Below are 25751 nucleotides of genomic sequence, written 5' to 3'. Positions count from 1 at the left end.
TCGGACATTTTTGTTTCTACTTTTTCTCTCTTCTGCTGTGTTTCATTTAGCGGACAGCACTTCGAAAAGCAGTTCTGTTCCTTAACCTTGTCATTTTACAGCAAGTTTTCTCCTTGTGATAAACATGATAAACCCAATCTTCGCTTGACTGAATGATTCTTAATGTTGTCTTTGCAGGATGTGGTACTGCAACAGGAGGAGCTGAAGATGAAGGTGAGGCTGAAGCTGGCTGGATTGAAGGTGCTGCCATCCTACTCTCTGTTATCTGTGTTGTACTTGTCACTGCCTTCAATGACTGGAGCAAGGAGAAGCAGTTTCGTGGGCTTCAAAGTCGTATTGAGCAGGAACAGAAATTTACTGTTGTCCGAGGTGGACAGGTTATCCAAATCCCAGTGGCAGAGATAGTGGTTGGTGACATTGCACAGGTGAAATACGGTAAGTTCCGTCAACTAGATGTCTACTTTTCTGAACTTCATTTCTTCTCCTTTCCCTTTCTAGCAGAATAGACTCACTTCACTGGAAGTGATTTAAAAGACAGAGAATTATGTGGTGTCATTACTGTCCATGGTAAGATAACAATTTGGCTGTTAGGGCAAAAGGTAAACCTAAGATACTTGCTATAAAATTGTGCTAGGTAATTAATTTTATTTTTGTAATCTTCACTTCCTGTCACTGACAGGGACAAGAACTGTTCATACGAAGGTAATTCTCTTTCATGGAGGATTACGCTATTTGGAATTTTTGGTTTCTGTCCAGTTAGGAATAAGAGGAAATATTTTTAAATGCTCTGTGAAAGGGAATTGTGCCTCTGTGCTCACCCCACTTGATAAGCTGCTCCAGAGCTATGGATCCTATAAGGCCCCCCAGATTGGGTGCTTCTAGTAGGTGAATGCCTTATAATTATATGCTATAGGGAAAACCCTATGCTCCAGCGAACGTAAAGACCTTTGTAGGAATTCTGTGTACTCTGTTGGACTGAGCTGACAAATTCCAGCAAAATGCCTGTTCTATCACCCAACCATCAAGTCTCCCCTGGACTTAGCTGAGGGCTTCCTGAGAGGCGGAGGGGAAAGGGCAGCTTGACTGTTCGTTAGCCACTGTTAATTCCTATCAAGTCTGATAGAGAAACCTTCAAGTCTTGTTAAGAAGAGTAGTCCCTCTGCCAAATCTCAGTGATTATGATATTTGTCGTATGTTAAATGCGATGCATTCTGATTCTAGGATAGCGTTAGGCAAAAAATATTTGCAACACAAAGGCCCTTCCCTATAGGATTGCAATAATATGGCTAATAGGGACCGATACGGTAGCAGTTCTTCCACTTTTGCTTTCATTTTACGTTTTAATGCAATTGTTGTTAAATGTGATTTTATAATAAAAATCATTGTGTAATTATAAAGACAATCTTACTAAACCACTGTGGTTTTCCATTACCATGTTCTTACTGAAAGGTGATCTTCTACCTGCTGATGGGATATTTATTCAAGGAAATGATCTTAAAATTGATGAAAGCTCTTTAACTGGAGAGTCAGACCAAGTCCGCAAATCTGTTGACAAAGACCCAATGCTACTGTCAGGTAAATCTGCTTGAATTCTTGCTGAGTTATCTTTTATGCACTGCTTTGTTCGTGTTTTGTTTTGCTTTGTTTTTCCATACCAGCAGGTTTTGGTAACCTAGATATAACGGGGCTTTTGAACACAGACACTGGCCTTGTCTGTTTGTCATTCAAAAGGTGTGCTATTGTTTTTTGATTGTGTGCAATTATTTCTGATCATCATACTTATTTTATGAAGTAAGAAAGTAATGAAACATTTTCAGAGGAAAAGGAAAGTAGCAGTTAGGGAAATAACAATTGTTTCATTGTATGCTAGTCTTAATTTAACCATTAAATTTCAAAGCCTTTTAAAGTCTCTCAAACACTTTCTTTGAGTGTATACTGGATACAATAGAAAAAGAAACAATGCTTAGAAGGAAATGGCTCTACTAAAATATTGTGGGCTTGACTTCTGTGGTAAATGCAAGTTATTTGTAATATTTGTATTTTGTAACATAATTCTATACAGTAAATAGAATATGATTTTTTACTTGTAATAAAGATAGTTTCTAAATAGGTTGGTTGTCAATAGATTCCAGATGGGATGTGATTGCAAAATAACAGCCTGCCGATCCCATAATGATCATCAATGTGTTATAACCCGAAACAGTCATTTTCAAATACATTTGAACTTTTTATTCATGGAAGGGATTCTCTTTGCTGTCTGGTTGTACAGGCAGCCAAGAGTCATCCCAAATAGAATATTTGTGTTGCAATGCAGCAGGTAAGTACCCATTCCTGCAGAAATCCTGTCCCCATCCTGCCTCACTGGCTGGTGTTTCCCAAGCAACAACTGTTGGGAGATGCTTTAGTCCAGAAGAGACAAGTAGCGACAAGTAAGGGTATGTGACAGTTTTTACTGAATTAACAGTGCAAATCCTTTTCAAACTTAAAATCAGGTAATTAGTTCACTGACTATGAGATTATGAGTGTTTATTATGTAAATGATGGGATTGTGGTCTGGTAAAAAAACCATCAGATTTCAGTCAAAAGGTGGCTGCATTAACTTAAGATGAAGGAATTGCTAATGTTGTTTGTGGACTTCCCATTGCCACAGATTTCATGTTACAAAAGACTGTGTTCATTAGTTTTAACTTCAGCAAGTTTCAAGCATCTTTCTGCCTGAAACTGTGTATTACAAATGATTTTTTTTCAAATGACACAGAAAATTTCTATTGCTTCTGAGAATAAAGCAGCAAAACAAATTTCTTTTGCTCTTTTAGGAGAAAAATTCCTTTGGTTTCATTAAAAATATTCCCGTTTTTATTTGTTAAATGTTTTTACGGCACTGTCCCTGCCAAGTGTATGCCTTTTGCTGTTCATGTTGTAAACCCCCAAGTTTTTCCAAGCTATAAATGTCTGAAAAATGTGTTTGCACGTGTTCAGTAGAGGCTAATAAGGATCAGTGGAGTAGCTGCAAATTCTGAAGGCTGCATTTGTGCAGAGAAAATACAATGAAGCGCTCAGCATTTGCAGGCAGCACACATATAGAAATGCTGAGTAGCGGGGACAGTGCCACTTTTGAATTCTTGGTGCCGCTCTGGCTCCTTGATATACTGTAAGGTAACTTAAGGAAGTGTTCTGACTTTCCCAAGTAGTCTATGAAACTACTGACTGTTATTTTAGCTAGATTTACAATAATTTATCCTAGTAGTGCAGAAATTTACAGTGCAAGGCTTAATCCCAATGACGTGGAAGCTGATGTACCCACTGGAAATCGTTATACTCCAAAAACTTGGAAACCACCGTGTCTTTAAGGGTCCGTTTGACCTGGTTTATAAACTGAGTTCCTGTAGCATGTTAGCCTAGACCAATATTTTAATAAAACTTGTTTAAAGAAAAAAACCCAAACCACTACCCCCCCCCCACCCCCCCAATGAACAAACAGACCTTGAATTTTCTTCTTATCTTTGCACCTGAAAACATCAGTAAGTTATCTCCAGGTGGGCTTTTGGAATTTTGACAAATAGTGTCAGGCTGTTGCTTGCCACTGTTCTCCCTTAATCATCTGTTGGAAATGAAAACAGTCCGGGTTTGACAGAGGAATAACTGAGAAAAGTAACATTTGAATTGCAGCCACAGTTTGTTTTGTGAGTCTAAATTTGGTTGAAGATAAACACCCTGAATCAGGAAGTAGTATTTTCACCACTGGTACCTGAAACAACATTTTTAATATTCAATCAATTTCAATGACATAATTAAACTAAATGAGTTTCTGTGCTTAATGTCCTGTTTAATCATCCAGATAGTCATTCACTGTACTTGAGAAGGAATTCGAAGAGTACAAGTGCTGACTAAACCAGATGGTTCATTACCATCTGCATATAGCACATTTGGTACCACCTAGGAAGGCAGAAATGGAAACACAGACTCTGATATACCTGAAACCAAAAGAAGCAGCTTCTCGTCTTTAGTTCCACTATACTTCTGTCTAAAACATTTTCCTTGTTTTAGTTCATTAACAGAGATTTGCATGCATAGTATAGTGTAAGCCATTGCATCAAAAATCATCAACTTAAACAAGGCTGTGGTGACATTAAATTTCTTTGCAATGAGCATGGGCATGTATCAACAAACACATGAAGACAGCTTGACTTTGACTGCTACTCGGCTGTCTTGATCGAAGCTGATGTGCCCTTTAAGTTTTGTATAGTTCAATATTCAGAGAAATCCATGATTCCTAAATACAGACGTTTTGAATATGAGTCTGGCCTCAGTATTGCACACAGTGAAGTATTTTGGGGTACTTCATGATAATAGTTAACGTTGTAAAAAATACCTTATGAGGCTTACTGTTTAAAACTTTTTTCCCTGGTATTTAGATTAATTTGATTAAGGTATGAAAGAGTTACATAGAGGAGCTCAACTAGTGTAGTTCTCACTGTACTGAGACTGACAGAAAATTAGTTTATCCTGAGCTAACTTTCATAAATGCAAATTTCTATCAATGCTTAACAAGGACTTGAAACAAAGAAAACTCAGCTTATTCAAGAACAAATAAATAAAAGGAAATCTCTTGGTCATCATGCTTTTTAGGTTTTGGAAATAAAAAGGAAGCTTGATTAAGAAATGGGGTCAGTTATTGCCTGGAGAAAAGTAGTTCTGATTCTGTCTTAATTCCCTGCCAGAAAATATTCCAAGCTAGGCTTCTAGCACAGCAGAAATTTTCAGAACAGAGCAGCTAACTTCAAGTGTTCCCAATTATTTGGATATGTCAAAATTACATGTAGTTCCTGGAAAACTCTTTTTTGTTCGTAGAGGCTATTCGGATGGTTGGCTCACTTTATTATTAACTTCAGTTATTTCTTAACAATTGCAGTGACTAGAATGGTTGTTTAGATACGCAGATAAGAGAATTTCTGTTCACCACAAGTTTGCTAGAAATAGCATAATAGTATAAACCCCCCAAACTGGCATGCTCTGGTTTTCTTTTCTTATTTTTTCAACCCTATTTGCAATCTGTTTCACCAGTACCATTATTTGATTTGGAGATTTCTGAGCAGTCTCATGTTTAGTTGCATTTTTGTCTGAAAAAGTATATGCTGTAATAGGTTCCTTATCTGTCTAATCTGTTTACCTCTCTTCTGACTAAACTAGACTTCTTCCTTTTCTATCTTGGAATATTCACCATTTATCAATTTCAAATTAAATCCTCAGCATATGAAAAAATGTATTTTACTAATACTGAAAAGTTAGTCTTGAGAGGGAAAGAAGTCAGTAGAATTGTTCAACATGAAGTTGGAATACATGCTTAGTGTACAGATTAAGTGAAAAATGTGCATTCATTCCAGAATTCCATTTATGTAACAATAGCTGATTGAAGTCATAGAGCCCATTTCGTATTCAAGCTAATATAATTATAATATTGTTTAAATGGTGAAATTGCCAGAGTTAGGCGGAAAGAGGTTCAGGTCTTCGGTTTAGCTTAGATGCTGAAGAATTTTTTCCAATAGTACTAGTGGAACATAATGTGATGATAAATTAGTACTTGCTCCAAAATATGTTTTTGTATGCACCTTAACAGTTTTGAATTATGTTTTACAAGACTAATGTTAAGAAAAGGTTCAGAAAAGCATTTCAAGTTAAGACATTTTTACCCTTTCCAGGTGTGCAGAGGTAAGCTTGAGATCTGGTGGGTGCATGTTTTCGTACTAAAGCTGGCTTTGAAACATAGGTGTACATGCCATTTTTTGGAGGATATTTCTACCCACCTTTGTAGCCCAATATGGAAGAAGATTTCTTCAAAACAAAACATAGGAATGCTAAAAGCAAGTTCTTAATTAAAATATATTTTAAATGGTGTTACATCTTAAAGGAGGTCCCTCTAAGTTTCTGAGTTATGTTTCAGACATATTCTGTTTTGTCTGAACCCGTACAACCAAGGCTATTCTGCTTTTTAAACATCTTTTCTGTTCCTTTAGGCTTGAATGTAACTTGTTTTTCGTTGTTTGGGTGGCAGTCCTAACTTGTATGTTTGTGATGTTTTGCTCTATCGTATGAAAGAAAGCAAATGACTTTTTAAGGAATCAAATTTTATCTCACAAAGTCATGGGAACAGTTCTCAATGAAGTGATGAAGGTCTGTTGCCTTTTTTTTTTTTTTTAATATATCTGACCATTAGTGCGTTTTTGCTTTTATTTGGCTTATTTTTACTGAAATTTTCTTAGTGTTCTGATGAGATATTTATGCTCTCAAATTAGGCTTAGTGTTGACAGCTGTTCTCTCTGTTCTGTGTTTCTGTTTTCCTTTTAGAACGGGAGAGATTTTGATTATTTAGAGAAAGATATTTTGAGTATAAATAAATAGTTGCATTGCTTAGTATGTTCTAGAACAGCAACTGTAATAAGAAAATGTTGGGTTTTTTTAAAAATGGGTTACAAGTGTGTGTGTACATATATACATAAAAAATACTGAGCTGTTTAAGGACACAGGTCCATATATCCTTTTTTCAGCTTTTGGGATAACTCAATGGAATGAATATATGTAGATGAGGATGAACCCAATAAAATGTTTTTTTAAAAAGGGAGAGGAGATAGAGTCTTTCCATGGCCGTTTAGGTTTAGTAGATTTGAATGCCCAATAAGAGTCTCCATGAGAAATTAATTGTATTACCCACTTGCTCAATGCAACAGGCTCACAGTTCAGTTGGTTAAAAGCCATTTAGCAGGAGTTTGCAGAAAGCTTGTTTGAAGATTTCTTTTTTCCTACAGCTTTAGGTGTGCACTGCTGTGGTACATTTCAGAACTACAGGCATCAGTGAACAACTTCACTTCAGTTTTAAAATATTGAGTGGCAGTTACTGATGGTAGTGGGTTAAGTGATAGGGGCAACATAGTTGAGAATAAGCATACCAGAATTTTTACCTCATTAGCCACAGAATTGTTTAGGACAAGTCAATTAATGACTCTGCCTACTTCATGCTGTCACAGAATGAACGAAACAGTAATGTTGTCTTAAAAAGGGTAAATGAAGAACCTTACATTTATGGCAAACTTGATAATTGTAAAGCAGTACGGTGTGACCTTTGAAGTGAGGATCTAAGGAACAATAGATTAAAACCCAGCAAAGAATAGTAGTTTGTCGCAAATACTGCAGTGACAAGGCAAAAAGTAAAGTGAGTATTATAAGCAGTATAATTGGTTTATTACCACAATGGTCAAACTGTTTAGTTGACTTGAAGACTCTTAAACCAACAAATAGCTTCAGAAGAAGAGTAAAAATTCTTTCTCTCTCCAAGCTCCCCACCAACCACCCCACCCCCCCCCCCCCCAATGAAAATGTGATTATGGGGCTATGTTCTGATTCCAGCTGGTCTCATTCTTCTCATGTCCCACAGCTACAAGTCTGGAATACTGACTGGTCTTAAAATATAATTTATTTAAAACTATGCACCTAGGATTAAAAACAATTGTTAAATAATAGAATACTTTCTGAGGAGGTTCTAGTTAATCATGTGTCCATCCATAGTTCACTTGGAAGTATAAATACATGTTTGTCTTTTTTGTATACAATGATTTTTTTCTCAAGGCTAACAGTTTGTGTGTTACAGTCTATTTTCATAGTTTCCAGACCACTTCCTTCTTCACATACAGGAAAGAGTATTTAAAAAAACCCTAAGCCCACTAAACTTTCAATCCTAGCTTGCTCTGTCAACTTTGTGCTGAGAAACGATTGCTTGTCCTCTATGTTCTCATAGTCACTTACACTTCGTAGGCATAACATAATTATCAACTACTAAAGGATAAAATATAAAGTCTATTCCAATGAATAGCTTTAGCTATCACTAGTTTCTGGTCATTATGAATTTGTTTTTAATCTGTTTCATAGGAACACTACTGATCTGCTTTATACCTTTCAAAATTCACTACCTGCTAAAGATATCTCTCTTCAAACATTTTAAATATTACTTCAATAAGGAACTTTTTAGATTAAGACTTTGTCATCACATGAAATGGCAAATTAGTCACAATTTGATGCCACCCTTGGCACTTTTGTTCCTATGCTTCAATTACAGTTTTTTTTAAATAAGCTTTTAGTAACTGGCCTTAAATACGTGTCATAATAGCTTGTTCTTCAATTTCAAACTTGTTTTAGAAATAGCCAGTGTGCAATTCCGTAGACTGATCTTATGCAAATCCTCTGTTATAAAATTTTTCCAAAATGTAAATCAGAATACTTTTGATCATTTCTAGGAAATTCTACGTGTTTGTGTTTCCACAACTCATAGCAAGAGGTTTCTAAGAGGCTGTGATCTTAGATGCACCCAATATTTGGTTCAATATAGAAATAAGAGCTGTAAATAAACAATTTCTATACAACAAAGCATGAAATATTTCTCAAAAGGAATTTACTTAATACAATGATAAAGTTACCTAGTTAAACATATGATCCTTCTCAGAAAAACTTCATGTACATTTTGATTTGGTTTAGAGTAATAGAAACCTCTCACACTGAATTCGTTTTCAAGTGTATGTCAGATTCTTCTTGCTATTTGGGAACCTCCTGATGTAATTAAACATCTCCTTGCAGATTTTTCTCTCTATTGATTTTTCAAGTTTGAAGATGTGAAATTGTTTTCAAATATGTTTTTTTCTATGCCTATAAATTAACCGTAACTGAGAAAGATGAGAGAAATTGCACACATATTTTCACTTTGTTTAGTAATAGTATTCTGAGTACAGTTGGTGGCATCTTGACCAAAGTCACAGAGGAATGTTTGCAGAGCTCTGAAAAAATATTTTCAAAGTTACAGGAATTAACTGTGTGAAGCTAAACTATTATCTTCCAAGATTATATAAACTTGGTTGGTGACAACATTTCTTTTAAAAAGGGAATCTGATGTTTGTGGTTAATGGATGTGCAGCCTAAGATTTGCAGTTAAGCATCCATTCTTGGTTGAGAATAATATATAACAATAGGGGTGATTTTTGGTATGTAATTATATTGGCCTCAATACAGATTTTTAAAGTGTAACAAATCTCTCAAAGTACTACAGTAAAAGTCTTGCATAAAATATTTAATGGTTGTTCTTTTTATTTTTTTAGCTATATATAACTTATATTGCATATTTTCAGGTACTCACGTCATGGAAGGCTCTGGACGAATGCTCGTAACTGCTGTGGGTGTGAATTCTCAGACAGGCATCATCTTTACTCTGCTAGGTGCTGGAGGAGAAGAAGAAGAAAAGAAAGATAAGAAAGGTAAATTTCACAACACATAAGGATGGTCCGAAGAAAGCTCTTGGGCTTTGTGTAGACAGAGGTCTCCTCCATTCTTGACAAATAAATACTATTTTAAAAACTTCTTTTTTTGTATACATTTTTGTCATAACATGTCACACAGGAAAACAGCAAAAGCTGTTAACCAATAAATACATTGGATAACAAGATGTTTTTCTGGTGTGAAATTGCAGCCTCTCAGTACATAATTAAAAGCAAGGGAATACGTGGGCTTACTCCCATTGCCGTGTCTTCTTTACATAAATCCATACTCACCTAAAATTTGCTAAGGTTTTGCTCTTGTGCATTTACATCTATGTAATATTTTTTTTCAGAAAAAAATCCCTTGGCCATGGAAATAACATCTTTGTGCTTCAAAAATAGAATAAAGATAAGATGTGGCTTTTCGCTAGCCTAGTTGTTTAATGTCAGTGACTGACTTTAGAGGCATTTTAATTTCTTAAGGAGTAAAGGTCAAACTAAGAATAGTAAAAGAGAAGAAAGTAGCAGTAGATTTTAACAGAGAGTTTAACTTTGTCCTGTACCAGTTAATGAAATCAAGAAGTCTCTTTAGACTTTTCACCTTGTTATAGTGTGATGTCATAAGCAATTGCTAATTTATGGGTTGCACACTAAGCAGAACCATGATTTAATGTGTGTCCTTTCCAGTTTTTGTTCACCCAGCCTTGTAAATTGTTCAAGTCTACTTTGAGAATTTCGTTCCAAGTTTGTTCTAAGGATATTACATATTCTAAGACATAATTAAGGGCAAATTAATAAGGGGTTTTTTAGATGTTTCCACTCTTTTTAGTGGTTTTCACTGTTAATAAAGAAGAGTAGTTATAGCTTTACTGAACATTTTACTTAGTATCTCTCAGGCAGTGTGATTCTACCTTTTTTTTTTTCATTTCCATCCTTTTAATTCAAAGCTGCAGATAGGAAGGCCAAATTCAAATGGTTTTCATGACCTACAATTTCCATTTCTGAACATGTCCAACAAGTGGTTGCACTTGATTCCATGTTTCTCTGAGGAAATCCCTTTTTACTTGATGAAAGACTTGATGAAATGTTTACCATTTCATTTCTACGCAGCAATGCACAGTACCTGCTAGGCATGGTAAGTTCTAGGAGGATTAAAAGGAGAAAGACCGAAACTTCCCAAAGTCAAACTCTTTCACGTCAGACTAGTTTTGAACAGTATCTTAGAGGTTGATCTTGCTATCATTAAGAGAAGGACTCCTAGACACAGAGCTTTTGAGATCTGGCAGCATCTGTTTTGGCAGTGTCTAAGCATATTGTAGGTGAGAAGGAACAACTTCAGTACCCGTTTGAAAGTGCCAGCTGTCTGCCTGGAGGTCCTTGGTTTAACGGGGTTGGCCTTCTCTGTATGTTACTTTGCTCAGGATGCTGGTGATTCTCTCATGTTTCATTGTGGATAGCCTTGAAAGATAGGGAAAGAGAAGTCTGAGGTAGCAGAGTAAGGCACTGCACTGTGGTTGTAAGTTACTACCCAGAGACAGAGATTCTTGGAGAGGTGTGTAAGAACTTTTTATGCCAACACTGAATCAAATTGGATATAGCGACAATACCAAGAAAATTCCTTCACATTTTCTAATGTTGCTGGCAGCTTTGAGCTGGTGCAGAGGAGTGCCTGGGCAGAGCTGGTTGAAATCGTGCCAGTAGTAAATGTTTGTTTCAGTCTTATGTGGGTGTGTGCTTTTATCGTTCATTAACATTTTGTAAAAATCATCATACAGGTGTGAAACAGGAGGATGGACATCAGCTTCCAGGTAGAGTAAGAACTGTACCACATCAAATGAAAGGATGAGGCTTTTAGCCAGCAAGCTTTGGTGCAAATCAGGGCTGAACTAATGATTTAAAGTAATTGTCTTTGAATCAGTCCAGTTAAATTAAAGAATAATTTCAAATCAACAGGATTGCCTGTGGCAGACATTTAAGTGTGCACGCATTGTTGGTGTTGCAAATCTTAACATTAAGCTTGAATAATCAGTTATTCTCCGGAAGTAAATTACGGTATATTAAATGTTGGAATGCATGATTTGCTGTTAGTAGTTCATGCTGTGCTGGTTAGTATGAGTATCCAAATGGAATAAAAAATAAGCATGAGTAACCAAAACAGTTTAAGTTATTACCATCACAGTAATCAAATTTGCAATTGAAATTTTCATGAATGTAGTTACACAGGGTGTGTTTTTAAATCCTGTGTGCTGTTTTTCTTCTTCTCCCTATTTACCATTTGTAAATAAAACAAGACCATTTTTCTTGAATAACAAACCAGTACAGTGTGAAACAATCACTATGGGTCAAGTACTGAGGAAGTGCAAGAGTCTCCGTCAGGATTCATTATAGGACTTCAGTGTTCTATTATGAACAATTAACCAACAGAAACAAAACAAAACTTACTTTATCTATTATTTATAGAGACTAATTTTCGGAATCCTAGTATAAAAAAACCATAATTAAGTAATAAAATCTTCTTTGAATTTTTCACCTTCCTGTTAGGAAAGATTGCTTGACCAATTTTTCTAATACACAGATAATCGCTGAAAACAAAAAAGAGGATTTTCTTTTCTGATACATTTTTCATTTCACCACAAAACAGGCAACTATCTAATGTCTATTATTTGGATTTTAAATAACTCATTATTCTCCTCAAGACTATACTTGCCAAGATTCTATATTTCTTCTACATTTCCACATACGACATTGAAAAGGTCAATGTTTCTACTCAGATCAATGTGCATATTAACTAGGTTAAGGCAGGACATAGATTGAGCCCATGTTAGACTGGGACGTATCAGCAATAATACACCATAATATGCAACATTACATAAAATACAAAATATGTAATCTTGTAAATACTGTGTAGTATGCTGAATGTTTTGAAACTACCCATGCATTGTGTAAATTCGTTAACTCAAGAGAAATATTTCAACCATTTTAATATTTGCATAACGTTATATTAAAGTAAAAAAAAATTACACCTAAAAGGACCAAAGCAATGTACATAGTACTCTGTACAGTCAGTTCTCACCAACTCTGTTAATGTTGTTAAATGTCTTTCATATTTTTATTATTATTATTATTATTATTCCATGTATGAGTTTTTGTCTTACTTTGTAACACCATTGTAACAACATTTTGCTTTTCAAAGTTATGTTAATTAATTTTAAACAGATTGATTTTGGAGAAAACAAAGCCATAGTATTCCATAAATGTGTTTTGTTTAGTCATGTGCATTTGTTCATGTTGTTGTTATTATTATTATTTATTGTTTTTTTATCCATTATTACTCAGTAGATTCTTCCCATCCCTCCTCCCACCCTCCTTCAGCTACAGATGGTGCAGCAGGTGCAAATGCCACTGATAATGCAAATGCCAGCTTAGTCAATGGTACGTCAAGAACACCTAGCTTGTTTTATTTGATAGATTTCTCTCCTGACTATGTAAGATTCCCTCTTCCTTTTATGAACTGCACAGATGTTGTATGTGCATGTGATTACCCTCTGAGAGATCCTACTCCATAAACTCTATAGTAGCTTATAAGAGATGCCACAAAGATGTTGCGACTTATTTAATTTATTCACACGGAATTAAACATGGAAGAGGAAGAAGTAGGAATTATGATCTATTTGCCATTAATTAAAACTTCAATTAAAAGGGACAGTTAAGTAAGGCTAGTTTCAAAACTTCTGAGTTGCCTTTACTTGAAGTTTCATTGTAAAGCTCTCTACACATTTGTCAGCATAGATCTGAAGAACACCACCATGATAAATGGATTGTGTTGTCTTTTATTCTGATGTGGCACTCTCATAAGTATTCATATAGTCTTCATGTAGTTCTGAGAAATAGCGCTGGGGTCAGGAATCTGGCTCAATTTCAGCTAACAGTACATTAGGAATAACTTTTGCTGCTTTGAGCATTTTTTTCTTTTTTTTGAAGAGACTGAAAAGTTGTATTTGTGGGTATTTGTCTATGCCCTTAGATAGTGATCATCTAATGAGCCTGCTTGTATTTACTAAAAAGAAAAAAAAAAAGGCTGTAGTCAATTTTGACTGTCTTTTAGTACAGCTTCTTGACCCCATTTCTTAGCATGCAAATATTTCAGTATCTCTTCTAATAGTCTAATTCCAGTATTAAATGGAATGGGTCAATATTAGTCTAGGCATCAGCTGTATTTTTCTGATGATCAGATACATTAGTCTTTATTTGCCATAGAAACCTTTCCCTCTTGCAGAGCACCAATAATACTGACAAAAGTAATTCTACTTTGCATCGTGTTGGTGTTAGAAATTTTTTTCCATTCAGGTCAGTAGTTGTTGCATTATGCATGTGAAACTAGAGTTTCTGGCATAGCAATACCAAGTACTAAACGGGTACTAAGATTTACTAGTGTAGTATCTATTTAAAGCAATGACATAGGAAATCTTTGAGCCTATTTTTAAATAATTTTATTATAATTTAAAAGAAACATATAACCAGATTTAAAACTTTACTCCTGCACATTCTAATTTTGCTAGAAAACTAGGATTTACGATCCCTACATCTCACTGCATGACAGGAACCTATATTGTCCTGGTTCCAACACCCCAGTTTCAGATTCCTTAGAGACCAAGAACCAGGAAAGTAATGATGAGTATTTCCTTCTCCATTCTTTATGCTCTGTGATTCTACTCTGTTGTGTGTAAAACAAACATAGGCATACAACAAAGTCTTGCCAGATACCCTCCTTCAATCCCACTGGGGACTGCAGCATTACATTTATGCTCAGTCCTGCAAGTTGCTGAGTACTAAGTTAAGCATCTGCTTAAGTGCTTTGCTGGATGAGAACTGCTGCTCAGCAAGGTGCAGAAATGAGTCCGAAGTTGTTCTAACCTGGTCTCTCTGTTAGCAAGTTTTAGTTGCCTGGTAAATATCTGTTGTGTTTGGTCTTAATGCCTGAACTTAATGCAGAAATTGAGTTCCAAGGGGTATTAAATCAGTGTCTTAGGTAAGTATGTGATTTTCCATCATCTTCTCTCCCATCAGAAACAATAGTTACTGTCCCTGTTTATCTCGGAGTTGAGATACGCATACTCAATTCTTTACAGCGCACAAAGTGTAGAAGTCAGGTTTTTGTGCAGCTGAGTATGTTTTTGCTTTTAACTCTTCTGAAGTGAGGCAGTTGAATTAATTCTGCAGATCTTTGATCATCACGGACAGGAGATACTTTCTGCAATTCAACTTATCTGACATTTTCTTCAGAGGAGAACTGAGACTTGGCAAGCAGAGTTAGGTCTGAGCGCCTTGAAATTGTCTGGGAAATTGCCAAAGTCTGATTTCTGTTTTTGCTATACATTTTTCTAGTCAGCAGTGATGATGCATAAGAGAATGCTTAAAATGTAGATATGTTTTGGAAGGGGTTTGGAGGGGGGAAAGGAAGGAAAAAAAATAGTTCTAAAGCAAGGAGACCAAGTTCATGTAGATATTTTTTCGGTCTGGATGAAATGAAATATTTCAATAATGTCTGAGAATTCTCCCTGAGATGTGACTGGAAACAAACATTTTTACCTAAAGTCTAATGTGTAGAAAATAAGAAAATAAGAAATAAGAAAATAAGAAAAAAATAGTATATACTTGAATATATACTTAGCTGAGGAAGTGCTATTGCTTGTTACTTGAAAATCTACACATTACCACTTCAAATAAAATATTGTTATTGTCTTAGTTGTCCATATACAGTTGAAACAAAAGAAGTATTTTGTTTTCAGTCAGCGAGCTTATAGTGATAAATTCATACAGGTTTGTGACACAGGCTGCTTGTTATCTGCTGTATCGAAGGAACTATTATAAATTCTGTTGGGTTCTAGAGATTGAGATTAAAATACGTAACTGTTTGATGGTCTCTTTGTCAAAACTATGGACAATGTATTCAGTTTTTAAAAGGTTACAAGTTAAGGTCATAGGCAGATCAGAAAAATTTTACAGAAATTTAGTAATTCATGAAAATTTGTCTCATTTTAAAGGATTATATTTAAAAAAGGTAATTTTTTTAAAAGAAAATGTGGGAAGCAGCAATCACTGTTTACAGCTTGCTTATCATTGTCCAGTAGAGCACTACCCAATTCCTAAATCAGGATTTCCATGTTGGGTTGTTAGGTTATTTTTAGCATTTGGTACTCAGAGAATTTGTTACTTAATATTATATTCTGATACTGAAATACCATACCAGACTCGGAGAAATGTCTCAGCTGAAATGCTTTTACATCTACTGTTAGTTCTGGCATATGTACACTACTATTCAATTCCTGCAAAGCAATTTGCATTTTAATATATTTTAAAGTATTTTCTAAATTGTAAATGAAGTTATTTAGTGAGTGCGTAGAAGAATTATCTAAAACTTCCTATTTGATACAGTGGAATCAGATTTATTCTTTTGTAGTTAACCTGTGTTTTACTAATGCGTTGGCTCTGATATCACACTGCATGAAAGATTTCCTAATGATTCACTTCAGATATGTTTGACATCACTTTTCCCCCTATATATAGATTTGCAACGTGCGTCTGCTCTTACTAGCTGCAGAATAAAACTGACTTGGCATGAAGAGGGCTGTAACTAATTTCTATTGCAAGATGAGACATTTTGGAAAATCAGTAGGGCTTTTTATATTTTTTTTTTCCATCACAGCCCATGAGAACATAACTTGGTTAGCTTATTTGGCTGATTCCACGCAGTTCCTCCAATGAACAAATAATTTCTGATGCCAGTGATAGGTCTTTGTTATTCTGCCTCATTGACTCTTCATAAAGGGCTGGGGGAGGTAAAGGGGAGTCTTTCTTGGAAAGTTTATTGGAAGAAGTAACTGGATTTTGGGGTAAGAATTTTGGCAGTAATGGTGCCATGGGTATATTCCAAAAAAAGAAAATTTTGATAAGGCAAAGGCAACATGCAAAACATTTTTTATTCAAATTCAAAACCTTCAAAGCAGCTACAGAATACAACTCATATTAGGAGGCTCTATATTCTTTTCTAAACCTTCTGATTTTTCATCCTTGCTTAGAAAAGTAGTAAAAATAAACTCAGATTAATTCCTCCAGATTTCAGGGCCCAAACATTGTTCCTTTTACTTATTTCCAAAAAGAAAAGAAGAAAAAAATTGCAAAATTATGTAATAATGTATCATATTTTTGAAGAATTGTATATAAAATATTATCAAAATATTAACAAATACTCATCCTTTTAATGTTTCTAAATAATGCACAAAGGTCAGAAAGATGGGATAGTATTTTGGTCCTAGCACTAACTGAAAGGAGAAAGGATCTCTCAGCAGCAGTGATTCTATCATCTTAATTTCTTTCGTAATTTCTTTCTTCATTCATAATTTATAGCCAAGTGCAGGCTTAAAATTATTTGGAACAGGAGGAAATAAATCCTTTACAGCATTCTTTTCTTTATCATAGTTACCTAAATTACCTATTCTTTGTTGTTCTATCTAAATAATGGGAATATAACTAGCTGTGATGACTTCCCCCCCCCAATAACCTAAGTTCAGTAGCTGCTGAGGTTAAGGATGTATTTCTTAAATACCTATGTTTATATTGTTGTTAACGATTGTCCAATTTGTGTACTGGTATTTTTAGGTAGCCAGGGTAGATGAATTGTTAGTGTAGTTCATTAGGACAATTATGGTGCCCTTATTAAATAGCAAATATTTATCATAAAGTTAAATACTTTGATTTGCATAGAAAACCAGTGTATTTTGTGTTTGCCAGTTATGAAAGTCACGGGTTTGGGTTTGGTTTTTTGGGTTTTTTTAAGTTGAAGAATCTTCAATTATACTGCTTTAAGGTTTTGAATTGTATTCTGAAAAAGGAACTATAGAGCAGGACGTAGAGCAGACTGTGCATGTCAGTACCAGCTGTATTATTGCAGGAAGTTGGAAGAGCAGGACTTGAATGCTGTCAGATTTTTTTTTATAAACTCTAATGATACATTTCTTATTAGAATGTGTCAAAAAACCTGTAAAGGTGTTTTAACAATTTGCCTTAGCATTATTTTTTTTATTGTGCATTATGCGTAGCTACGAAAAGATAATGTTATCCATTCTGAACATAATATTTATAAAACTCAAGTAGTTTTTTCCATAAATTTTCATGTATCACTGTGAAAGTTTCATAAGGGATCCCACCAAGAAATTTTGAATAAATTGGAAATTGTTTACTGGTTATTCTGAATACCAAAGTTTTTTACGCTCTAATTTGTGTTTTGCCATTTTCGTTTCATACACCCTTTCAAATGGTATATTTTCAGTTTTAAAAAAGCAAATAAGGACTTTGGTATGGTAAGACTGTATGTACAGCTAAAATATTAAATTGGAAATTACGGATGCACTTGGCAAATCTTTCTTTGGGATAAATCTGAATATAGGATGATCACTTGGCACTCGTATTTACAGGAGTAACTTGCTAAATAATACAACCAAGTGAGGAAGATGTAATTTTAAAATCATATCTGATTTACATTTTTATTTATTTATATTTATTACCACTATTATTTATATTTTGTCTTAATTTACTAAAATAATGAATTTAATTCTGGGATACATTAAGAAAGTCATGCTCTATACTGGTGTGTGCCAAAATTATACCTGTGGGTTTTTTTAAGTTCTAGCTCTCTGGGATTTCAGTTCAGGAATATAATTCAAATTCTACTTTCCACTCGATTCTTTCTAGTAGTTTCACCCTCTTAATTTATGTGATTTGCTCAAAAATACGTGCTGATATTTAGTATTTTACATGTTACAACACTGAACTTGACTGCAGTTCTTGAATGTGTCCAGCTAAGTTGTTCATGCTTCTAAGTAAATGTATGATAACAGTGGCTACTGTTCATAAATAAGTATCTGTAACATGCTCATTACTTTTGTCTGCCCTTTTTATTTAAATTCCCATTTTCATGTTCTGTCTTGGGTGAAGATTGTTTACTGTCTGTTGTCTATTGAAATTTTTCATCATATAGGCAAAATGCAGGATGGGAATATGGAGAACAGCCAGAACAAAGGTAATCTTCTTTCATATTAAGGAGGTTGTGGATTTTATTTTTAGCATGTAGTTAAATTCTGTTTAAAGAAAAAAAAATTAAAATTTGTGATTTGTGCCTGTGTGTAAAAATGGCCCTATTGTTCAAACAAAATGTTAAAAAAACCCCAAACAACCACACCCAACCTACCAAAGAGATTGTAACTTACAGAATTTTGATATATTGGATATTTAGGATAGGAGAAGATCAATATTTCTAATAACCTATTTATAGATGATATGTTTATGTCACAAAGCTCCTTTGAATTCATTTTTCTTGTGCAAGTTACGTATGCTATGTATTGTTAGTGAATTTTCAACCCTGGTTTTGATATGTCTTGTCATCTTTGGTGTTTAATGGCATTGTACAGACATATTTTCTTTTGCAGGGGGAAGGTAAAGCAATAAGAAAAGGAAACTTTAAAGCCAAGAGGTTACTTAGCATTGTAAAAGCATATTATAAGGATAAATAACAGGAAGGTTGAGAATCTTAGGAGTTTCTTAGTTAATGTACAATCTCAGGAAGAAACTGAAATAAATATTTTGCTTTCTCTGAAGCGAAATAATGGTTCCCTTTTTATTATATGAGACACCAGCTATCATGATTTCTTTGGGTTATGCCAAATAAATAAATTAAATTGGAGCTTACTCTTCTCAGATAATTCTACAGATTGTAAAGGGAGTGGATCAGAAACTGAATAGATAAACTCAGTTGTTAATGGTAAAAAGTGATTAAATAAAATGATATTAAATGAATAAGTTTTAACGTTAGATAGACAACTTAGATTTCCAGGTCAAATAAGCATGGTTATGTACAATCTGTTCACGAATGTCAAAGCAAAGCTGTTTCATCTCATTCTATTTAATTTACTTATGTCTGTGTTCAATACAAAACAGACACATACACATATATAAACTGGAATGTCGTTGCTTTTAAAAAACATGTCTTTCTCTTTGATACTAAAATAAAGTTTCCTTATATTAGCATTAGCATTCTTTCAATAAAGGATGGTTTAGCCTTTAAATTATGTGTGCTTTTTATGGGAGAATCCATAACCATCTGACCTGATAGTTAGGTTACTTGAACACTGAATGCTAAGGAAACTTTTTAAGTCTGTTATTATCTAGAATAGTGGTTGGCAAAGTGTGGTCTACTGGTCACTGAGATGCCCATGCAGTCAAGCGAAGTGGTGCATGGATCATCTGTGGAACCACATTGCCTTTAAAATGTTTTCATTAAAAGTACGTTTATAAGGGTGCATTGTAATCTATGAGACATACCAAGATTTAGAGAAATATAGAGTGTCTATTTGCCAAAGCATTTGAGATCTGCTATTCTAGGAAATCCTGCAGTACTAATGTACTGTTACTTGCCAAGTAATTTGCAAGACATTAAGTGATATATATGTGTATAACACAGAATTTCATTGGTGGTTTAATAAATAAAAAAAAATAAATCAATGGTTTTCATGGTACTTGACAAACGGTGCATTACATACCCCTTTATGTATGGAGTGCACGTGGGTATGCTTGTACATTTGTGCCCCTGCAGAACCCACTGGGTCTCATAGGGGCATCTGTCTGCCATGGGAGTGAAATGTCATTCTGTGCGTAGTTACAATCATCTGTGGTGCAATCAGCCCCTGCAATGGGTGTTGCTGGTTGAATTCAGTAAGTATCAACACTGAGATAAAAAGAATGAAGAATAGTTTTGGAGTAACAGTTTTGTTCTGCGTTATTAGCCAAGCAGCAGGATGGGGCTGCGGCCATGGAGATGCAGCCACTGAAGAGTGCGGAAGGGGGAGAGGGAGATGACAAAGACAAGAAGAAATCCAACATGCACAAGAAAGAAAAATCTGTTCTTCAGGGAAAGCTGACCAAGCTGGCAGTCCAGATAGGCAAAGCAGGTATGACTGGATAACTGACTGAATAGCAGTGTGTTATATTAGCAACAAAGAGTTTTAAAACAAATTATTCTTAAAAGGGATAGGCCTTTTTTACTGCAATATTTAGAAATAGGTCATTGTAATACTGTTCTAAGGATAGTATGTGGTATTGAAGATCTTTTATTCTTATAAAACCCACTTTGACTGTCAAGAATCTGGAAGCTTTGGGCAACTTGGATTGTAATGAGTATTTGAATCAAAATGAAATGGAGCTTTTCTCATAGGCAGCATTTCCAAGCGCAGTAATTGCATAATTATTTTCCTCTCCCCTTAGAACTTCTGAGTACACAGTTTCAGAATCTCTAATATCATCTCAAAATATCACTCACACAGTATTTCCTTCTTATGGATTCTGAAGTCATTCTGTTCTGTCTTAATATCCATGTTCCTGCCTTCTACCCAAATATGACACATCTGTTGACTCTTTTACCCAGTACCATCTGGTCCCTGCTGTTAAAAGTAGCACTGCTTCTCCAACATGTGGGTAGAAAGTGAAAATCTTTCATAATGACATAATGTTCATTAGGTTCATTTTTCTAGTGGTATTAGAGAGATCTTGATCTCTATCCAGATCCTTGGCTGAGGCCCTACAACAGATTCCTAAGTTTACCTCTTTTCCATCTCCTTTATCCTTCTTTACCAGTCTGATTTTTACCCCTGCTATTCCTTCTCATTCCTTTTTAAGTTCATTACACTTAGTTGATCACATAACCCCATGATGCCACTTCTGTCCTTTTGCCTGAACAGCGCATGACTGGGAATCTATGGTTATCATCTCTTTAATACCCAATTTCATGCTTTGCCCAGTTTCATATTCCTCAAGCTTCTCTGCTTTGTTGCCAGTTGTACAACAGTATGCATTGACATAAAAACACTTCATTTCTCATGATCATTAATTTCTTAGATTAAGTACCTTTCTACATTGCCTTCTGATTATTATTCTCTTTGGTATTTCATCAGGCATGTGAATATCACTTTTAAAGTAATTGTATAGGGATTTCTAGCCATAATGTGGCAAGTAATATGAATTAAATTAATTATTCCTTGCTTCATTTGGTTTTTCGTTGTCATTGGGCAGTCTATGGGGATGTCTTACATTGTCATCTGTATTTGTCTGTACAGTATTTGCCTCTGGCATTTAGCGGTCTCCCTGACTCATCTGTTTCCTGTCAACCTTAGCATCCTTCAGCTTACCAATTTTTTTTTTAACTTCAGTCAAGATGTGAAATTCACAGCATTCCCCTTCTCCTGTATGATCTCATTAGAGAGAAATTAATTTATTTTGAAATTCAGGCTTAACTGCTTTGTAGAAACCTGCCAAAGAGCAGTAATCATAGCAAGGCAAAATAGATGTTCTAATGGAGTTTTTGTCAGCTCCAATCCAGGAACAAAATTGTGGAGGAGGAGTGCTATCTTAGCAAAGTCTGTGTCATGGGGAGAGCATACTAAGTCCCTGGGATCTTTTTTGCATTCTGTGAAATATTTATTAGTGTCTCTCGTACTACACTGTCAGTGTTGTACCCCTTTTGAGCTTCTCCTCATAAAAATATGCATATGTCCCTTTGAAAAGGGAAGCCTTGGAAACAGTGGTATTTATCACATTTTCAAGAGAAACAACTAAAAACTGTTCAGTGGATGATTCTGTAGTATTGCTTCACTGTATTCGACCAGACACATCAGTAGGGCTTTTCTAAAATATTTTATACATCAGCATAAACTGCAGGAGAATTCTTTTCTCAAGCTTCTTAAGATAAACTTATTTAAAAGAAAGATGACTGTTTGTATATGGATAGACTAGTAATTTGTAAAACATGGAGGTTAAAAGGGCAGATAAATGTTATACCAGGCAAAGTAATGTACTAAATTGAAAAAACTTAGCTTAAGCATCAGTGGAACTCCTGTTGAACTAGCCTGACCAAGAAGCTTTAAAGGCAGCAGTAAGATGGTGCTTAAAAATTAATGCACTATGATTCAGCTGTTCTGAGGAGTTCAGTGTTTCCTTCTTCACTGGAATGTATGGCTGTTGTAAATGTATTATAGTAATGTTTTTTCTACGTTGTAAAATTTATCATTATCATCATTGTTGGTACTGGTGAAAAATGTCACATAGAATAAGGAAATAATTTCATATCAAATTCAAATGTAAATTTCTAATTGCACATGTTTTTAATTGTGTTTTGTTTTATGGTAATTGATTATTTCTAATTTCAGGTTTGGTGATGTCTGCCATCACTGTCATAATTTTGGTACTATATTTTGCCATTGACACGTTTGTGGTCAACAAGAAACAGTGGTTGCCTGAGTGCACTCCTGTCTACGTTCAGTATTTTGTTAAATTCTTCATTATTGGTGTTACTGTACTTGTGGTTGCTGTTCCTGAGGGACTTCCACTTGCTGTCACTATTTCTCTGGCTTATTCTGTAAAGGTAAGAAATAATAAAAATAATTGTGGGAGAAAAATGCTGTTCAGTTGAGTTTCCTAGTGAGTTATTCATCAGGTTTTATCAGGTATCATGAAAGTTGGCCTGTAAATTAATGTGCTCGAAATGTTAATTTCTTTAAAGGGAAACTTTGCTTTATATTGAAAGTATTTCTGACAAAAATGCAAATACATATGTGTTCTAATACATAACTTTAAAACTACTGCACTTTAAAAAACAGTGCAGCAATATTGGACAATAGAAATACCTGCTTAGTTTGCACAGTCGCCAGGAATTTATTGAGCAGAATTTACTATGACAATAGTCCAGTCTTTTGATATAGAAGAACTTTGTCTTCAGTTTTTCTTGTGCAATAGTACAAAGATGTGGCACGGATTTGAAGTCTTCAGGAACACTTTTCAAAGAAATTAATGTTTCACTGGAGCTTTCGTGTACTTCTCTTAAATACCGTTGCAGTTGTTTCTGGCCAATGTAAATGATTCTATTAGGAACTTAAAGAGGATTAAAATCCTGGACTTGTGGATTACTCCTTTATCTATCTAGGACTTTTCTCAGATTGTTTTAGCAATTTAGTCAGATGGGCCTTATTTAAACATTCTGGGGATCGTAGATGAAGATTTTGTGAAGTTTATTTCCATTTAGTATGTAAACAAATTAACATATGAACATTACGAAGAAATAGCTTGATTTATATGTAGCCAAACATTATTATTTTTAGGAAAAAAGGAGCGCATATCAAGCATGGGATTTTGCTAATGAAGACTGTAGCTGCTTTTAAAATATTTTCCCGCTCTCCTTATGTCCTTCATCCAACACACACAGCACATACATGTGTCTCTATATTTGCGGTATCAAACTGCAATACAGCTTTGTGTACAAATGGTGATATTGTGCCCTGTGAGTATAAGATAGTGTCCGAAAGTAAGGGTGAGGTGATTGGGCACAGAATTTTTTTTAATGTTGAAAACATATAAACAAGGATAACATGTATTTCCAGGATGACTGTGCATCTTGTGAAAAACATACACTGTGGAATGGAGTACTCTACAACGGTGGTTTTTTGTGGGTGTGGGGTTTTTTTGTTTGGTGGGGTTTTTTTTTGTTTGTTTCTTTCTTTCCCAAAATGTATGGTCCTGCTATGTGCTGCAAGATACCATCTGGCGTTGGAAATAGCATTTAAAAAAAAGTCTAATATTTGCCATGATGCTACTGTTTAAAAAATTCTGTTATCTTCAGTTTCTTTAGCTAATCTTTGCTGTTCTACCTATTCCTTAAAATGTATATATACTGCCAAAAATCATGGAACTATGTTGGTTTATCAAAGGCGAACTTATTTCAGGGATGGTCACTGCTTGGTTGTCTGTAACTAGGGCTTGGGTTATTGGCCCTGATTAAAGCTCTGGTTTAGTGATCATTATGTTCTAGTGAACAAGACTAAATACATGCTTTTTTGCTTTTTATAACTGATGTTAAAAATCTGTCAAAGCAAATCTTGAAGGGTTTTTATTTTGCTTTTTCTCAGAAAATGATGAAGGATAACAATCTGGTCCGCCACTTAGATGCTTGTGAAACTATGGGTAATGCTACAGCCATCTGCTCTGACAAAACAGGGACGCTAACAACCAACCGGATGACGGTCGTCCAAGCCTATGTTGGTGATGTCCACTACAAAGAGATCCCTGACCCAGACTCTGTACCCGTCAAAACCCTTGATTTGCTGGTTAATGCAATTGCTATCAACAGTGCTTATACTACAAAAATTCTGGTAAGTAGGCTTTTTCTGTCACTAAAATGAAACATAGCAGAAGGAGTTGTAATTTTTTTAAGTATTGTTAATTCCTTAACATCCTGTTGTTGATTATCAAGCGTTAAATATTGTTGAGGTCCTCAAAATGAGAACAGGTGCTGTAAAAACTATATATTTTACATTTTTCTTTTAAGGATAGGGGTGTACTTGTAAGTACAAGACCAAGCTACGTTTTAAAAACTCTTGCTGCTGTTAGATTGGGATGGCCCAATTTCAGTGCAGGTAAATTTGCTAACGCAACTACTTTTCACTGAGACTTCATATATGTAAAATTATTTTTGTGTGTCTAATAACTTTCAATTAATTCTCAAATAGGACAAATTGGATTGGTTAAATCAGTGAGGTTGACGATCTTTATTTGTTCTGGTTTCAAGTGAATTACATCCAGAAGTATTTTATTCAGTCTGTAAAGGAGGGCAAAATGGAAATACCGTGTTTGCTTGTGGCATTAGATTCTTCTGTACAGAGCTAATTAAGAGGCCGAAAACTTTTGCAATTCCAATAGATTTGTTCTTTCAAAGGTCAAGCTTAATATTAATATTGCAGAACAAATGCATTTTTTTTTAGTTTATGAATTTATGTATTGTCCTTTTTATAGCTCTATGCTGAGCAGCGTAATATAGTCTTGCATGCACTTCACATTTGTTTTAAAAGTAGTCTTTTAAAATACAGTCACAGAAAACAATTGGTGAAATCCTACTGAGTGCTGGAGCATGTATTTCCTTTAATTCTTGCTATGTAAATATCTGGATATATGTTACAGTCAACACTTGGAAGAAGAATGTTTAGAGAAACCTGATGCAGATATGCAAAGTGTGTTTGTGGCACAGGTGCTTTGAAATGAATGCTCCTGAGGATTGTTTAGCCAGGGTTAGTGTTTGAAGTCAAGCCACAGCTGAGGCACCTTCAGTCATCTGTGCTGTGTTGCACTCACTCTTCTGTTCTCACCGAAAGCTCTCTGGAAAGGGAAATGTGGGGAGAACCAGCCCCTGAGGCAGCTTGGGCCGCTTCCTGCATCAAGGTGGACAGGGAATCATACAAAGCCTCCATCGGCTCAGAAGGGTACTGTTAGCTGCCACCTTCCAGTTGAAATCAGCCAGCAATGTGAGTGCACCTCTTTTCTGTTGCACTGTACAGACAAATAGCTCTAGTCAACTGAGGTTGGAGC

At 35.0% G+C, this 25751-nt stretch overlaps 1 protein-coding gene across 12 annotated transcripts in view; it reads left to right on the top strand.

The window, feature by feature from the left end:
- The window catches only part of ATP2B2 (ATPase plasma membrane Ca2+ transporting 2), a 184480-nt gene that overhangs the window by 81796 nt on the left and 76933 nt on the right, over positions 1 to 25751 (top strand). For 2 of the 12 annotated variants that reach the window (XM_009816838.2, XM_059823432.1), the window contains exons 3-9: positions 178 to 435; positions 1450 to 1575; positions 9168 to 9293; positions 18331 to 18372; positions 20132 to 20296; positions 22547 to 22761; positions 24299 to 24541. In XM_009816838.2, the coding sequence (XP_009815140.1) occupies positions 178 to 435; positions 1450 to 1575; positions 9168 to 9293; positions 18331 to 18372; positions 20132 to 20296; positions 22547 to 22761; positions 24299 to 24541 (1175 nt within the window). Of the gene's footprint in view, positions 1 to 177; positions 436 to 1449; positions 1576 to 9167; positions 9294 to 9800; positions 9821 to 11068; positions 11102 to 12629; positions 12726 to 13358; positions 13377 to 13940; positions 13959 to 18330; positions 18373 to 20131; positions 20297 to 22546; positions 22762 to 24298; positions 24542 to 25751 lie in introns of all 12 variants that reach the window. The other 10 variants (XM_059823436.1, XM_059823435.1, XM_009816834.2 and 7 more) reach the window with 9 other exon arrangements.

The sequence above is a fragment of the Gavia stellata genome, chromosome 12, assembly GCF_030936135.1.
Source record: "Gavia stellata isolate bGavSte3 chromosome 12, bGavSte3.hap2, whole genome shotgun sequence".
Classification (NCBI taxonomy): Eukaryota; Metazoa; Chordata; class Aves; order Gaviiformes; family Gaviidae; genus Gavia; species Gavia stellata.
Note: the sequence above shows the minus strand (reverse complement) of the source record. Positions and strands in the feature narration are given on the sequence as shown.